General features: G+C 43.3%; 1 protein-coding gene across 5 annotated transcripts in view; it reads left to right on the top strand.

Annotated features, from left to right (window-relative positions):
• The first annotated feature begins 12,288 nt into the window (after window positions 1–12,288).
• Window positions 12,289–17,342, top strand: part of LOC114896665 (CD302 antigen) — a 129,661-nt gene continuing 124,607 nt past the window's right edge. For 2 of the 5 annotated variants that reach the window (XR_003793869.1, XM_029224778.1), the window contains exon 1: window positions 12,289–12,475. Coding sequence is in view for 4 of the 5 variants with exons in the window: in XM_029224778.1 (XP_029080611.1) it covers window positions 12,382–12,475 (94 nt within the window). In the remaining variant the exon portion in view is untranslated. The remainder of the gene's footprint in view (window positions 12,476–17,342) is intronic. The other 3 variants (XM_029224781.1, XM_029224777.1, XM_029224776.1) reach the window with 2 other exon arrangements.

Raw genomic sequence — 17,342 nt, forward strand, 5'->3', positions numbered from 1 at the left:
ATAATGAACTCCAAGATCTCTATGAGCTCTGTAATTCCACAGTTCCTTGGTGTCTGTGCATGAGGTTAAGTCGAGCAAGTGAAAAAGTCTACCACATCGACTCCTTGTCCAGTCTCTTGCGTCAATGTTCTGTAGACATCCTAACAGAGTATTTCCTCATCTGAGAATTCTACAGTTGAAAGTCTGTGAAGGAAGTTCAGTTTACTTTAACAGGAATAGTTGTTTAAATTTTTTTGTTTGTTTTTTAAGTGGATGAATTACAATCTCATCTTTGACCTTTGGGGTCTATGTCTATGACTATAGTTCTCACGAGTTTAGTTATGACCAGGAATAAGCACAGATCTTTATTATCATAGTGTAGTGGGAATTGTTTAAAATTTATTCTTAGACCAAGCCCTTGCCTGGGTCTCCTGGGTCTTCCTTACTACACCTGAGACCATCTGTGGGCAGCCTCAGTTTAAATGCATCCCACGCCGGCTCTCCTTATGCCACAGCTCCTTGTGCAGTGAATACTCTCCACTTGCAGTTTTTCTTGTTTACATACTAACTCAATTTTGGATGCTGTCTCAGGTATAATTTTTTTGTAAGTTGAATCAGTATCACCAAGGTCCAATAAGGAGAACAAAACCAGTTCAACAGAAGAACTTTACTATCGGGAAAGAACTAGTTACAGAGGTGTTGGAGGGGCTAAAAACAAGTGCTAATGAGGCTATGTAGAAGGTAACAACTACAAGAAGCTACTACTACCCATGGGGCCTGAGGGACAGAAAAGGGCTGGTGCTATCAGCACAAGAGCCAGGGCTACCCTGTGAGAGCTAGAACCTTGGAGAAGAAACCATTCAAAACGAGCTAGAAACAAAACAGGGGTTGCCTGGTGGGTGAGGCTTCCAAGCAGGAGCTGGAACCACAGAAGAGACACAGCACTGCTAGACAAACTTGCAAAGCAGAGAGGAGAGAAACACCTCAGGGCCTCCCCTTCCCAAACTTCCATCTCCTGTCAGGAACTCCCACTAGCTGAACCTAATCAGAAGGCAGTGGGTGAGGGAGCCTGAAAAATGCAGAGCAGCCCCTTGGGAGTCAAGGCAGGGAAGGTCAGGGAATGGATCCAAGAGAAAACAGACAAATAACCTGTACAAGAACTGGAAAAGGAAATACAAATAACCAATAATCATAGGAAAACATGTTCAACCTCATTAGTAATCAGGGAAATGCAACTTTAAACCACAATCAGATACCATTTTGCCTCCCACCAAAAATGTTAAAATGCCAAGTGCTGATGGAGATGTTCAGCAGTGGAAACACATGTGCACATCACCGGGAGTGCAGAATGGAAAGCACATTGACATCGTCTAATAATGTGATGCTGAACATACACTATGCTCCAGGAATTCCACTTCTAAGAACACACCCTCAGGAAAATCCAGCAATGTGCACAGGAGATGTGTACAAAAATGTTCACAGAAGCATTGCTGAGGACAGCAAACCACCCAGCTGGAACCTACCCAAAACTCCACCAGTAAGAGAATGGATAAAGTGTGCTTTATTCTTATAATTGAATACCACGTAAAAATGAATGAATTATACCTACAAATGCCAACACGGATGAATGTCACAGGTGTAATTTTGAGCAAAAAGGAGAAGTAGGAAAAAAACTTGAAATGATTCTATTTGCATAAAATTCAAAAACAAGCCAAGTTATATATACTGTTTAAGAAATGAATCATAGATGGGAAACTGTAAACAATGAATGATAATTCAGAGGAGTGTTACTTCTGTGTGGTAGTGAGGTGGGTATGATCAGGAGGAGGCCCCCAAGCATAGCCACTCTTTTTTAGGTATGATATACTTTACAATTAAAAACATGACTTCAGGGGGGACCTTCAAGATGGCAGAGGAGTAAGACGTGGAGATCACCTTCCTCCCCACAAATACATCAAAAATACATCTACATGTGGAACAACTCCTACAGAACACCTACTGAACGCTGGCAGAAGACCTCAGACCTCCCAAAAGGCAAGAAACTCCCCACGTACCTGGGTAGGGCAAAAGAAAAAAGAATAAACAGAGACAAAGAGATAGGGACGGGTCCTGCACCAGTGGGAGGGAGCCGTGAAGGAGGAAAGGTTTCCACATACTAGGAAGCCCCTTCACTGGTGGAGATGGGGGTTGGGCAGGGGGGAAGCTTCGGAGCCACGGAGGAGAGCGCAGCAACAGGGGTGCAGAGGGAAAAGCGGAGAGATTCCCGCACAGAGGATTGGTGCCCACCAGCACTCACCAGCCCGAGAGGCTTGTCTGCTCACCCGCCGGGACCGGTGGGGGCTGGGAGCTGAGGCTCAGGCTTCAGAGGTCGGATCCCAGGGAGAGGACTGGTGTTGGCCGCGTGAACACAGCCTGCAGGGGGCTAGTGCACCACAGCTAGCCAGGAAGGAGTCCGGGGAAAAGTCTGGACCTGCCTAAGAGGCAAGAGACCATTGTTTCAGGGTGCGCAAGGAGAGCGGATTCAGAGCACCGCCTAAACAAGCTCCAGAGACGGGCGTGAGCCGCGGCTATCACGTGGACACCAGCGACAGGAATGAAACGCTAAAGCTGCTGCTGCAGCCATCAAGAAGCCTGTGTGAAAGCCCAGGTCACTTACACCTCCCCTCCCAGGAGCCTGTGCAGCCCGCCACTGCCAGGGTCCCGGGATCCAGGGACAACTTCCTGGGAGAGCACACGGCATGTCTCAGGCTGTTGCAACGTCACACCAGCCTCTGCCCCCACAGGCTTGCCCTGCATTCTGTACCCCTCCCTCCCCCCCGGCCTGAGTGAGCCACAGCCCCCTAGTCAGCTGCTACTTTAACCCCCTCCTGCCTGGGTGAAGAACAGACGCCAGAGGGCAATCTACACGCAGAAGCGGGGCCAAATCCAAAAATGAACCCCAGGAGCTGTGCGAACAAAGAAGAGAAAGGGAAATCTCTCCCAGCAGCCTCAGGAGCAGAGGATTAAATCTCCACAATCAACCTGATGTACCCACCAACTGTGGAATACCCAAATAGACAATGAATCATCCCCAAATTGAGGCAGTACACTTTGGGAGCAACTGCAGACTTGGGGTTTCCTTTCTGCATCTACTTTGTTTCTGGTTTTATGTTTATCTTAGTTTAGTATTTAGAGCTTATTATCATTTGTAGATTTGTTTATTGATTTGGTTGCTCTCTTCCTTTCATATATATATGTTTTTTTCCTTTTTCTCTTTTTGTGAGTGTGTATGTGTATGCTTCTTTGTGTGATCTTGTCTGTATAGGATTGCTATTACCATTTGTCCTAGGGTTCTGTCTGTCAGTTTTTTTGTTTGTTTGTTTGTTTTTTAGTATAGTTTTTATCACTTGTTATCATTGGTGGATTTGTTTATCAGTTTGGTTACTCTCTTCTTTCTCTTTCTTTTTTTACTAGTTTTTATTTTTTTATTTTAATAATTTTTTCAATTTTTTACTTTAATAACTTCATTTTATTTTATTTTTTCTTGCTTGCTTGCTTTTTTTTCCCCCCTTTTCTTCTGAGCCGTGTGGCTGACAGGGTCTTGGTGCTCTGGCCGGGTGTCAGGCCTGAGCCTCTGAGGTGGGAGAGCCGAGTTCAGGACATTTGTCCACCAGAGACCTCCTGGGCCCAAGTAATATCAATCAGTGAGAGCTCTCCCAGAGATCTCCCTCTCAACACTAAAACCCAGCTCCACTCAATGACCAGCAAGCTACAGTGATGGATATCCCATGCCAAACAACTAGCAAGACAGGAACACAACCCCACTCATTAGCAGAGAGGCTACCTAAAATGATACTAAGTTCACAGACACCCCAAAACACACCACCAGACACGTTCCTGCCCACCAGAAAACAAGATCCAGCCTCATCCACTAGAATGGAGGCACTGGTTCCCTACACCAGGAAGCCTACACAACCCACTGAACCAGCCTTACCCACTGGGGGCAGACACCAAAAACAACTGGAACTACAAACCTGCAGCTGTGAAAAGGAGACCCCAAACACAGTAAGTTAAGCAAAATGAGAAGACAGAGAAATATGCAGCAGATAAAGGAGCAAGGTAAAAGCTCACCAGACCAAACAAAGAGGAAATAGGCAGTCTACCTGAAAAAGAATTCAGAGTAATGATAGTAAAGATGATCCAAAATCTTGGAAATAGAATGGAGAAAATACAAGAACGTTTAACAAGGACCTAGAAAAACTAAAGAGCAAACAAACAATGATGAACAATACAATAAATGAAATTAAAAATTCTCTAGAGGAGAATCAATAGCAGAATAACTGAGGCAGAAAAACGAATAAGTGACCTGGAAGATAAAATAGTGGAAATAACTAACGCAGAACAGAATAAAGAAAAAAGAACGAAAAGAATTGAAGACAGTCTCAGAGACCTCTGGGACAACATTAAAAGCACCAACATTCAAATTATAGGGGTCCCAGAAGAAGAACAGGGAAAAAAAGGGACTGAGAAAATATTTGAAGAGATTATAGTTAAAAACTTCCCTAATATGGGAAAGGAAATAGTCAATCAAGTCCAGGAAGCACAGAGAGTCCTATACAGGATAAATGCAAGGAGAAACACGCCAAGACACATATGAATCAAACTATCAAAAATTAAATACAAAGAAAAATTATTAAAAGCAGCAAGGGAAAAGCAACAAATAACATACAAGGGAATCCCTATAAGGTTAACATCTGATCTTTCAGCAGAAACTCTGCAAGCCAGAAGGGTGTGGCAGGACACATTTAAGGTGATGAAAGGGAAAAACCGACAACCAAGATTACTCTACCCAGCAAAGATATCATTCAGATTCAACAGAGAAAAGAAAACCTTTACAGAAAGCAAAAGCTAAGAGAATTCAGCACCACAAAACCAGCTTTACAACAAATGCTAAAGGAACTTCTCTAAGTGGGAAAGACAAGAGAAGGAAAAGATCTACAATAACAAACCCAAAACAATTCAGAAAATGGTTATAAGAACATACATATCGATAATTACCTTAAGTGTAAATGGATTAAACGCTCCAACCCAAAGTCACAGACTGGCTGAACGGATACAAAAACAAGACCCATATATATGCTGTCTACAGGAGACCGACTTCATACCTAGGGACACATACAGACTGAAAGTGAGGGGATGGAAAAAGATATTCCATGCAAATGGAAATCAAAAGAAAGCTGGAGAAGCAATTCTCATATCAGACAAAATAGACTTTAAAATAAAGACTATTACAGGAGACAAAGAAGGAAACTACATAATGATCAAGGGATCAATGCAAGAAGAAGATATAACAATTGAAAATATTTATGCACCAAATATAGGAGCACCCCAACACATAAGGTAAATGCTAACAGCCATAAAAGGGGAAATTGACAGTAACACAATAATAGTAGGGGACTTTAAAACCCCACATTCACCAATGGACAGATTATCCAAAATGAAAATAAATAAGGAAACACAAGCTTTAAATGATACATTAAACAAGATGGACTTAATTGGTATTTATAGGACATTCCATCCAAAAACAACAGAATACACTTTCTTCTCAAGTGCTCATGGAACTTTCTCCAGGATAGATCACATCTTGGGTCACAAATCAAGCCTTGGTAGATTTAAGAAAATTAAAATAGTATCAAGTATATTTTCCAACCACAATGCTATGAGACTAAATATCAATTACAGGAAAAAAAACTAAAAATTACAAACACATGGAGGCTAAACCATATGCTACTAAATAACCAAGATATCACTGAAGAAATCAAAGAGGAGATCAAAAACCACCTAGAAACAAATGACAATGAAACACGACAGCCCAAAACCCATGGGATGCAGCAAAAGCAGTTCTAAGAGGGAAGTTTATAGCAATACAATCCTACCTCAAGAAACAAAAAAATCTCAAATAAACAACCTAACCTTACACTTAAAACAACTAGAGAAAGAAGAACAAAAAAACCCAAAGTTAGCAGAAGGAAAGAAATCAAAAAATCAGATCAGAAATAAATGAAAAAGAAATGAAGGACACAATAGCAAAGATCAATAAAACTAAAAGCTGGTTCTTTGAGAAGATAAACAAAATTGATAAACCATAAGCCAGACTCATAAAGAAAAAAAGGGAGAAGACTCAAATCAAGAGAATTAGAAATGAAAAAGGAGAAGTAACAACTGACACGGCAGAAATACAAAGGATCATGAGAGATTACTACAAGCATTATATGCTAATAAAATGGACAACCTGGAAGAAATAGACAAATTCTTAGAAAAGCACAACCTTCCAAGTCTGAACCAGGAAGAAATAGAAAATATAAACAGACCAATCACAAGCCCTGAAATTAAAACTATGATTAAAAATCTTCCAACAAACAAAAGCCCAGGACCACATGGATTTACAGGCGAATTCTATCAAACATTTAGAGAAGAGCTAACACCTATCCTTCTCAAACTCTTCCAAAATATAGGAGAGGGAGGAACACTCCCAAACTCATTCTACGAGGCCACCATCACCCCTGACACCAAAACCAGACAAAGATGTCACAAAAGAAGAAAACTACAGGGCAATATCACTGATGAATATAGATGCAAAAATCCTCAACAATATACTAGCAAACAGAATCCAACAGCACATTAAAAGGATCATACACCATGATCAAGTGGGGTTTCTCCCAAGGATTCTTCAATATATGCAAATCAATCAATGTAATAAACCATATTAACAAATTGAAAGATAAAAACCATATGATCATCTCAATAGATGCAGAAAAAGCTTTCGACAGAAATCAACACCCATTTATGATAAAAAACCCTCCAGAAAGTAAGCATAGGGGGAACTTACCTCAACATAATAAAGGCCATATATGACAAACCCACAGCCAACATCGTTCTCAATGGTGAAAAACTGAAAGCATTTCCACTAAGATCAGGAACAAGACAAGGTGGCCCACTATCGCCATTATTATTCAACATAGTTTTGGAAGTTTTAGCCACAACAATAAGAAAAGAAAAAGAAATAAAAGGAATCCAAATTGGAAAAGAAGTAAAACTGTCACTGATTGCAGATGACATGATACTATACATAGAGAATCCTAAAGATGCCATCAGAAAACTACCAGGACTAATCAATGAATTTGGTAAAGTAGCAGGATACAAAATTAATGCACAGAAATCTCTTGCATTCCTATACACTAATGATGAAAAATCTGAAAGAGAAATTAAGGAAACACTCCCATTTACCACTGCAACGAAAAGAATAAAATACCTAGGAATAAACCTACCTCAGGAGACAAAAGACCTGTATGCAAAAAGTATAAGACACTGAGATGGAGAGATATACCATGTTTTTGGATTGGAAGAATCAACATTGTGAAAATGACTATACTACCCAAAGCAATCTACAGATTCAGTGCAATCCCTATCAAACTACCACTGGCATTTTTCACAGGAGTAGAACAAAAATTTTCACACTTTGTATGGAAATACAAAAGACCCCAAATAGCCAAAGCAATCTTGAGAAAGAAAAACGGAGCTGGAGGAATCAGGCTTCCTGACTTCAGACTATAATACAAAGCTACAGTAATCAAGACAGTATGGTACTGGCACAAAAACAAAAATATAAATCAATGGAATAGGATAGAAAGCCAAGAGATGAGCCCATGCACATATGGTCACCTTACCTTTGATAAAAGAGGCAAGAATATACAATGGAGAAAAGACAGCCTCTTCAATAAGTGGTGCTGGGAAAACTGGACAGCTACATGTAAAAGAATGAAATTAGAACACTCCCTAACACTATACATAGAAATAAAGTCAAATGGATTAAAGACCTAAATGTAAGGCCAGACACTATAAAACTCTTAGAGGAAAACATAGGCAGAACACTCTATGACATAAATCACAGCAAGATCCTTTTAGACCCACCTCCTAGAGAAATGGAAATAAAAACAAAAGTAAACAAATGGGACCTAATGAGACTTAAAAGCTTTTGCACATCAAAGGAAACCATAAACAAGACGAAAAGACAACCCTCAGAATGGGAGAAAATATTTGCAAACGAAGCAACTGACAAACGATTAATCTCCAAAATATACAAGCTGCTCATGCAGCTCAATATCAAAAAAAACAAACAACCCAATCCAAAAATGGGCAGAAGACCTAAATAGACACTTCTCCAAAGAAGATATACAGATTGCCAACAAACACATGAAAGGATGCTCAACATCCCTAATCCTTAGAAAAATGCAAGTCAAAACTTCAATGAGGTATCACTTCACACAGGTCAGAACGTCAATCATATAAAAATCTACAGAGAATAAATGCTGGAGAGGGTGTGGAGAAAAGGGAACCCTCTTGTACTGTTGGTGGGAATGTAAATTGATGCAGCCACTATGAGAACAGTATGGAGGTTCCTTAAAAAACTAAAAACAGAACTACCATATGACCCAGCAATCCCACTACTGGGCTATACCTTGAGAAAACCATAATTCAAAAATAGTCATGTACCACAATGTTCATTGCAGCACTATTTACAATAGCCAGGACATGGAAGCAACCTAAGTGTTCACTGACAGATGAAATGGATAAAGAAGATGTGGGACATATATACAATGGAATATTACTCAGCCATAAAAAGAAATGAAATTGAGTTATTTGTAGTGAGGTGGATGGACCTAGAGTCTGTGAAACATAGTGAAGTCAGAAAGAGAAAAACAAATACCCTATGCTAACACATATATATGGGATCTAAAAAAAGAAAAGGTTCTGAAGAACCTAGGGGCAGGACAGCCATAAAGACTCAGACGTAGAGAATGGACTTGAGGACACAGGGAGAAGGAGGGGCAAGCCGGGACAAAGTGAGAGAGTGGCATGGAGATATATACACTACCAAATGTGCAATAGATAGCTAGTGGGAAGCAACTGCATAGCACAGGGAGATCAGCTCAGTGCTTTGTGACCACCTAGAGAGGTGGGATAGGGAGGGTGGGAGGGAGACTCAAGAGGGAGGAGATTTGGGGATATATGTATATGTATAGCTGATTCACTTTGTTATAAAGGAGAAACTAACACACCATTGTAAAGCAATTATCCTCCAATAAAGATGTTAAAGAAGAAAAAAAAAAAACATGACTTCAGGGGTCCTAAAAGTTCATACTCCTTCTCCTTAATTGTAACTGGCAATAAAATAATAGTTACAACCACACACACTCATGCAAATTCTTGGTATCTTCACTTATGGCTACTGACCATGGTCAAGTTGTTGATACTGTCTGTGTTGTTTCAGTTTCCACAATGAGTATAATAGTAATAAATAGTAGTGAAATGGGACTTCCCTGGTGGTGCAGTGGTTAAGAATCCGCCTGCCAATGCAGGGCACATGGGTTCACACCCTGGTCTGGGAAGATCAAGGCCTGCAGACCCTCACTTTCACCCTGATTTCTCCCTCTTTTAAATACCTAGACCTCCTGTTGCCTGCACCATTTATGAGGCATTTACCACGTATTTATTCTTTTATTCATCCAGCAACTCATGGGCTAGGTACTGCGAACATAGAAGTGAATAAAACAGATACAGTCACCACATTCATGGGTCCTATGGCCTGGGGAGGGAGACAGACATTCAACAAACGAGCAAGCACGTAATTATTTAATCCAGCTGTGCTAAGTGCTATCAAGACAAAGTGTGGCATGCACTGAGAACCTGTCACAGAGGAAGCTCACCTAGCCTGCAGAGTCAAGAAAGATTTCTTTGAGGAAGTGACATTCAAGTTGAGGCTTAAAGGATACACTGCTTTCTACTGTCACCATAGACAATAAATGTTTATTTAGGATCTATAACCTAGGTGGAATGTCAAGGCACATGTACTTACAGAAAAAATAGCCGCAGGAGGTAGCACTACCAAGGGAACAGAATGTACCTTCTACCGATGATTGGAATCCCCGAAGGTTAGAGGATGTCTTAGAAACATTTTATATAAAGTATGAGATTTGAGCAGGGCCTTAACTGGAAAGGTGGAACTAAGACAAGGATGGGGGAAAAGAGGAATTCTTGATAGGGGAAAATATAAACATATGGGCAGAGATAGGAAAAGGCAAAACATTTAGACAGGTTGCTTGAATCAAGGAGTGACATAGGAAAGTAATTAAAGACAAAGAGTGGGGTGGTAGAGGGGCTTGTTTTATCTTACATGGAATTTTCTTCCTTCTTTGAAGGAATGGCCTTCTTTGAGACTCTCATGAAAGCCTTGGACCCCTCCTCATAAGAAAGAAAGAAAAGAAAAGAATGAAAAGAAAAGAAAAGAAAGAAAGAAAGAAAGAAAGGAAGGAAGAAGGGAGGGAGGGAAGGAAGGAAGGAAGAAAGAAAGAAAGAAAAAGAAAGAAAGAAAAAGAAAGAAAGGAAAGAGCATTCATAAAGCTGCATACAATTTCAGGGGTTCACAATCCCCCTGAACTCCCATTTAGGAACCCCTGCTATAAGCAAGTAGCACTGAAAGGGTGTGAGTGAAGGAAAGGCAGCACATTTCAGACCATGTTTAGAAGCCTTCACTTTCCTGAGAGGCTAACAGCGGTTGGCAGTGAGGTTAATTGAGAAACTATTGCAATACAATGCAAGCTAGAGCTCATACCGCCCTAGGCTAAGGTAGCAGCTTTAGGCACTCATTAATTAAGTAAACTAATATTTATCGAGAGCTCACTCCGAGACAGGCCTGGTTCTATTAATGAAGAAAAAAAGATCACTGCTGTCAAGGAGCTCCAAGCTGGGCAGGATCAGAAAGGTAAGCAGCCACAGACGTCGAGGGAATCAGAGCAGTAGCAGATTGTCTTACCCAGAACTTGCCACTGCCCATTCCCTACAGAATTAAATCAAAGTCTTTAATATCATGTTCAAGGCATTTCACAAAATAGCCACATCTCACTTTTCTGCTGTCATTTCCACTTAGGCCTGCATGACAGCTTCTTGCAACACGCACCTGCACCCTGCAGGGTGGCCACATGGGACTCTTGACTATCTTCTGACACTGCTTTGCCTTTTCCTGCCTCTGTTCTGTCAGTATTTTCCTCCCACCAGCTGTGCCTGGTCAAATGCCTACCCATTACCCATGCTTCAAGGCCCAGCTGAGGTGTTGCCTTCCTTGAAGCTTTGTGGAGTCTCCCCATTCATTCTGCCCTGATTTACTGTGTGTGCCTCACTCTCCCCCAGTACTCAGTAAGCTGGAGAGGGCAGGGTGTCATCCTTTGATCTCATCCTGGGAAGTGCCCAGTTCCTGTGCTGACAGGTGCTCAATATATACACTGAACCGAAAGGCAGGGGCTTGGTGAGAGAACAGGGCCAAGGGAGCTTTGGGAGCCATCATCCAAGCCTTGGTGGTTGGCATCAGAAAAGGTAAACTTCCTATTCACCTCCTCCTGGAAGAATTCACCCTGTAGGGAGGGAGGGAGGCCATCCCCGGCACACACCATGTGCTCAGTAAATACGGGTTTAAAAATATAGGACATTCATATCCAGGTAACTTAGATCACCCTGTTTATAATGATGGCGGTTCCCACAGGCTGAGGATAAATTCTACTCTCACAATTACCAGTTTTGGATGCAGACTTCCACATTTCTACTGGATTATTATTGTTGCTATTTAATTATTAAGAAAAGAGCTTACTTGCAAAAGCCAAATGGTTATAAAGCCTAATCATCCTTGGAAGTATTATAGGGTCACTCGAATAGCTCTTGCTTTTAATTCTTTAACAACTGTGGGTCGAACCTCATTGTGCCATTACCTCACCTTTGTTTGCACTATCAAAGTACGCAAGACGTTGCCAAGGACGACTGAATTTTTTGGCTCGACCGCAGCTGTAACAGGATGGGTGCACATTTCCCTCTTTGGGGTACGAGGGGATGTGGGTGCCTTCCCAGGCCAACCGTGCAAAAGGAAGAAGTCATGCCTGACTGAGGGGGGCTAGGCAGAAATCAAGGTCCTAAAATGAACACTCACCAGGGCAGTGCCAAGTCCCAGCAAGGGCCGCGTCTCCTCAACTTTACTGAAGAAGCGGCGGGGCGCAGGACCCCCTCATCCGTTAGTCTGGGTGGCGCTCTCTCCTCTGGCCTGGCGCTCACCACCCGCCTCCTCGCGGGGCCGCCCTTCGCAGGTGCGCAGAGCTCCTTACGCATCGTCTTCCCGCCTTGTATCCGCACCGCCCCCCGCCCCCCACGCCCTGGGACCGAGGACGTGCTGATCCGATTGGCCGAGGGCGGCGGGGGCGGGTCCGGAGCACCCGGGGAAGCCAGGGGCCAAAGGCGCTGGCGGGGCTGACTGCGCGCAGCGGGAGTGCTGTGTGCTGAGTGACCCCGAGGACTCGAGTGACCCGCCCGAGCCGGCTCAGGATGAGGACGCGCTGGTCCACCCCTCTCCGTGCGGCGGAGCTGCTCGTGCTGCTCCTCCCGTGCTTCGGTCTGGTGGAGCCCTCTGGCCGCTCAGGTAACCGCGGGCGCGTCCGCTCGCCGGCCGGCTAGGGACCTCGACGTTGCCAGGCCGGCTGACTTTCCTCAGTTTGGGTTAGGGCTGCGCTCCGGGGTCACGTCACCTCTGCTTTGCTAGGGGCTGGAGCCGGACAAGTGAGCCGAAGGGAGGTCCGGGGAGAAGCAGCTCCATTACCCCCCGGGGTCCCGGAGGAGGGCGGGGTGTGGCGTGGGAGCGCCGGGCTTTTCTCGTGCTGAGGGCGAGGAGTCCACCGTAGCGGAGGCACCCAGAGCCTTTTCAGAACGAGGCTCCCGCTCCTTCCTCGTCCTCTCTCCTCTAAAATCTTGCTTTCCTAGAGTATAGGGCTCCTTAACACCACCACCCCCCCAAGCCCCATCCCGCCTATCTCGCCCCTCGTCCCTTGGTCACCTTGGCCACTCAATGTCCCCGCCCATCTCGCCCCTCGTCCCTTGGTCACCTTGGCCACTCAATGTCAAGAGGAGCTTTCCACACACAGCGCCAGAATGAGTAACGATGCCCTGACTTCACTGCGCTCATGGTGCACATCAAAAAGCCATGTCTCCTACAGTGACCATGGCCGTGACTCTGTTATGATGCCCTCCCCCAGTGCCTCGAGCAGCGAGCGTTTCTTCTACTTGGCTTATCAGCTCCAGACGACCGCCCCATGCCCTACCCCAGAGGCCGGTGGTCCCGCGGTGGAACTCAGGTTGCTTGCCCGGAGACGTCCTGCCTGTCGCTTCAGAAGCAGGACCAGGATCAGACACCCTTCGCTGATGCTCTGGGCAGTGCTTGCCGCACCAACCCCTTCGCAGCACCCGGAGTATGCTTTTACTTTCTCTTTTTGCCTTGGCCAAAGGTGTGCTGAGGATTTTGTTTCTTAGTCTGGCCACTTAATAGGCAATCCGTGAGCCGTCCCTACCTATTATTTCCGTCATCTTGTCTAGATGAGGAAGTAAAAGATGGTCGAGGGAGTTTTTGAAAAGCTTCAGTTTGCTTGTGGCATTTACTTTCTTTGCAGCTAAACTAAGTTACTCTCTGAGTTATAGTTTGTTCAGAGTATGAGTGGCATCGTCTTATCTACATCCAGAACTTTTTAGTTGACCTTGTTCTGATTCACACTTCTGTGTTCTTTGATCCTCCATGTTGGAAACTACCTAAAGGCCTTTACTGCTGTGAGAATTCTATTCTGCCTGCCCCATAATCCAGGGAGAAAATTTTCACCGCAGCGACTAACTATAGTCAAAACACTCTAGCCTTTCAATCACTATACTCTTGGTTTCCATCTACATTTGCTTTAGTCTTATCTGTTTTGTCTCCCCCATAGAACTCAAGACTTCGTTAATTTTTGCAGTCTCTGCAATCCCTGGCCTTTGTCATTAACCCAAAGCAAAGAGCACCAGCTTAACGCCATTCTTCCTGCACTAGGTCCTCGCAGGTATTTGTTTTCCTGCATCCTTCCCCACCTTGAGCAGCTGCTCTGATCAGCTTACACACACCATCAGACCAGACTTGTGGCCCTATTAAGGGAAGCGCTGGAATTTTGAAACCCTAGCCACTTGGGTAGCTTGTTGGCAGTATGCCGGCTTCATGATGCTGGTGATGGTGTGCACTCCATCACATGTACGCAGCTAGGTTTGCGCAGGTGGTCTCCATTGCTCAGACGCTGGAGGAGTACCTCTGTCCTTGGGGAAATGCCAATTGCTTAGTTAACTTTTTTTGCCTCCTTGGAGGGCCAACAGCTTGAAGTAAACTAATTCTTCAGGGACTTCTGAGGTTCTCACCAGCCCACACCACCCAGTCTGAACCCCATGACTTTCTGACTGCTAGTACACTGATGTGGACCCAGGTGTGACTTCAGGACCTGTTTTTTGTTTGTTTGTTTTGGCTTTATTTATTTATTTTTGGCTGAGTTGGGTCTCCGCTGCTGCACGCGGGAGGACCTGTTTTTGAACTGGCAAATCCAGACTTCTGAGTCTCTCCTAGTGTACACTCTGCGCACACATGGTAGCAACTCCACAAAATGCTTAACAGTGTGGGCTGTGGAAGTTCCCCTGAAACTAAAAAAGCTGCAGTCTTCATCCTTCTTGCCTTCCCAAGCCATCTCTTCTCCATTTGTCTGTGGTTACAAAATGTTGAGGTCCAGCTTCTCTTTGGAATGTGCAGAACTCTTTGGTTTAGGGCTTGTAACAAAGGAGTTACTTCAGAATCAGGCAATAAGAAATAGTTTTCCTGTGATGGTCTAAAAATTCATTTTCAATTGTGATAATGCTATGTAGCCATTTCCTCTCAAACACCAGTAAAATGTTTATATAAAACGAAACATTAAAAAGTGCTGCTAGAGGTGTTGAGGCTTCTTTTCATCAACCTCTGTCTTTTAGACTTGTCCCAATATTGTATTTGTAGGTAAATATTAAAATTCCATTTAGGGCCAGTATAAAGTGAACAAGATGCAATATAGGGCTATCAATAAAGAATCAGTTTTATAAATTGCTCTGCAATCACCTTTTCAAAGTGTAATACATTTCTGATATATGTCATAGACCCTTATTAAACAAATTTTCTAAATAAATTATTTTCACACTTTCTTAGTTCTTCTTCCCACTCTTCAACCTACCCTCCCAATAGGGTCACAAGACTGGGGCAGACTGAACGCTTCTTCTTAAGGATAAAGAAAGATAGGGGAAAACATCATGAGTACAAGACTCTCCTCAGGTTATGTATTATGTACGAATGCTTACACATACATCATGTATGAAGGCTAATAACAAGTTTCCTTAAATCATATCAATAATTAATGTATTTGCTAAGTGATCACTATAGGTGTCAAGCATTGATATTACATACTTGGTTAAAAGACAGATTTAGAATGAGGCAAGTATCTATAATCACAGATGTTTGCAATTAGGTAAGAAGCTTGGCAATTCCTATTCAATGTAGCTACTCCACACCTCTCCTGTAGTCTTTCAGAGGTCCTACAAGCTTGTTAAGTCCATGGGTGTCCTAAAAGTTAAACATACAGTAAATGGGAAAGGTTAAATTTTTTTTCTCTTCTAAAGAGTACTTATAAAGCAGCACTGTCACTTAAGTGCACATGCCCAATACAGATGGAATTCAAATGACCTAAAATTCTACTAGCATGACATAATAAAGTTGTGGACATCTGTTTAAGAACAATATGCAATGAACTTAGCACAGACCTGTAAAGCCTACAAGGCTAGAAAAACTCAGTTAGTAGAAGCATAGGATGTTAGTACTGGAAGTGACTTAGGTTTCTTATATCCACTGCTTTCATCTTATATTTGGAGATTAGCAGACCCTGAGGAGATTAATTGACTTCCCCAAGGTCTCCCAGCTAACCAATAGCAGAGGTAAGTCTTCAGTCTAGGACCCTAACTCCTTATTCCACTGCTCTTTCCACTGTTCTAAGAGCTGTAGCTAATCCATTGCATTCTGCAAAGGCAACTTGGAAAATCTAGAACTCCAGATTGCAAAGGTAGGCAAAGCTGGGGTCAAAGGGCACAGAGCGAAGTGCCCAGGAAAGATTATAAAGTGCAGGGAGATTATAGGCAAGAGAGGGGACGGTTCCAGCAGGGGTGGCCACCGCCCACTCTCCTGCAGAAGCAGACTTCTTTTTTTCTGCGGTAATTCCTGATACTTTGGAACCCAGGAGAGGTGAGAGGGAATAGGTTGGGAAAGAGGTACATCACAGTCTGATAATCTTCTAAAATAGTACATTTTCCTTTTTTTGTTAACTACCCTTCCAAGCTGTGCCCATAAAATAGAGAATGGCAGAGTGATGTCAAAGAAGAGTGAGGGATGGAAGCTGCTATCCAAACAGATCTAGCTGCAACCCTAGGCAGTATTTTAAAATACCAATCTGAAAGCAGAAATAAAGTTTTAAAGGATTTTGTTCTTGTTGTTCCTGTTGTTTCTCTTGGTGCTGCTACTGCTTTTTTTTTTTTGCGGTACGCGGGCCTCTCACTGTCGTGGCCTCTCCCGTTGCGGAGCACAGGCTCCGGACGCGCTGGCTCAGCAGCCATGGCTCACGGGCCCAGCCGCTCCACGGCACGTGGGATCTTCCCGGACCGGGGCCGGAAGCCGTGTCCCCTGCATCGGCAGGCGGACTCTCAACCACTGCGCCACCAGGGAAGCCCCTGCTACTGCTATTTAAAACAAACAAAACTTCCATCCAAAGTTCAAACTGGAATTGGACTTAATTTTATAGTTGTTATTTGCATGGTGAAATTTCCTCTCAAGGCCTTAGTGTGAGAATTTTTAACTCTGCAAGCCTGTGAATTATTACTAGAAAAGGTGTTTAGTGTTAGTAAAACCACTGAATGTGAGGCTGGTATCAAAGCGAAAGTGCCTTTTGGGAACTAAAATCTTACAGCTCCTTCTGCTGAACCCTTTGGTTCATTGACAAAGATTGCTTACGTTTGTCTAAACTATTTCAGCTCACCAACATGAGGTTCTGTGCTAACTTCAAAAAGTGTTTCTTTGTCAGAAAATGTTTCTTTGTAAAAGCACTGACCAAATTGTTCAATTGTGGTTTTCTGTAACAGATGTGACTCTTGCTCCACAAACTCAGGTGTGCAAGAAGCAGTGTACTACTTTATTTTCATAAAATCAAATTAAGTTTTGTTCTGAGGTCCCATTCTACCAGATTAACAGAAATTCAGTTTCTGTCACTACTGAGGTCTTCCCCAGCTCATGCAAAACTGCCAGGGAAGCATTCAGGGAGATCCCTCCCTCTGCCCTCAGCTCACACTGATTACTTCTGAGTTTCCCGTTGTCCAAACCTACTGGGTCTTGAATCCTGTGGCTCAGGTGATTTCTGGAGCTCAGGTTTGACCTTCCCAGGCGA

Source organism: Monodon monoceros, unplaced genomic scaffold (genome assembly GCF_005190385.1).
Source record: "Monodon monoceros isolate NGI ecotype Baffin Bay Population unplaced genomic scaffold, NGI_Narwhal_1 Super_Scaffold_16, whole genome shotgun sequence".
Taxonomy (NCBI): Eukaryota; Metazoa; Chordata; class Mammalia; order Artiodactyla; family Monodontidae; genus Monodon; species Monodon monoceros.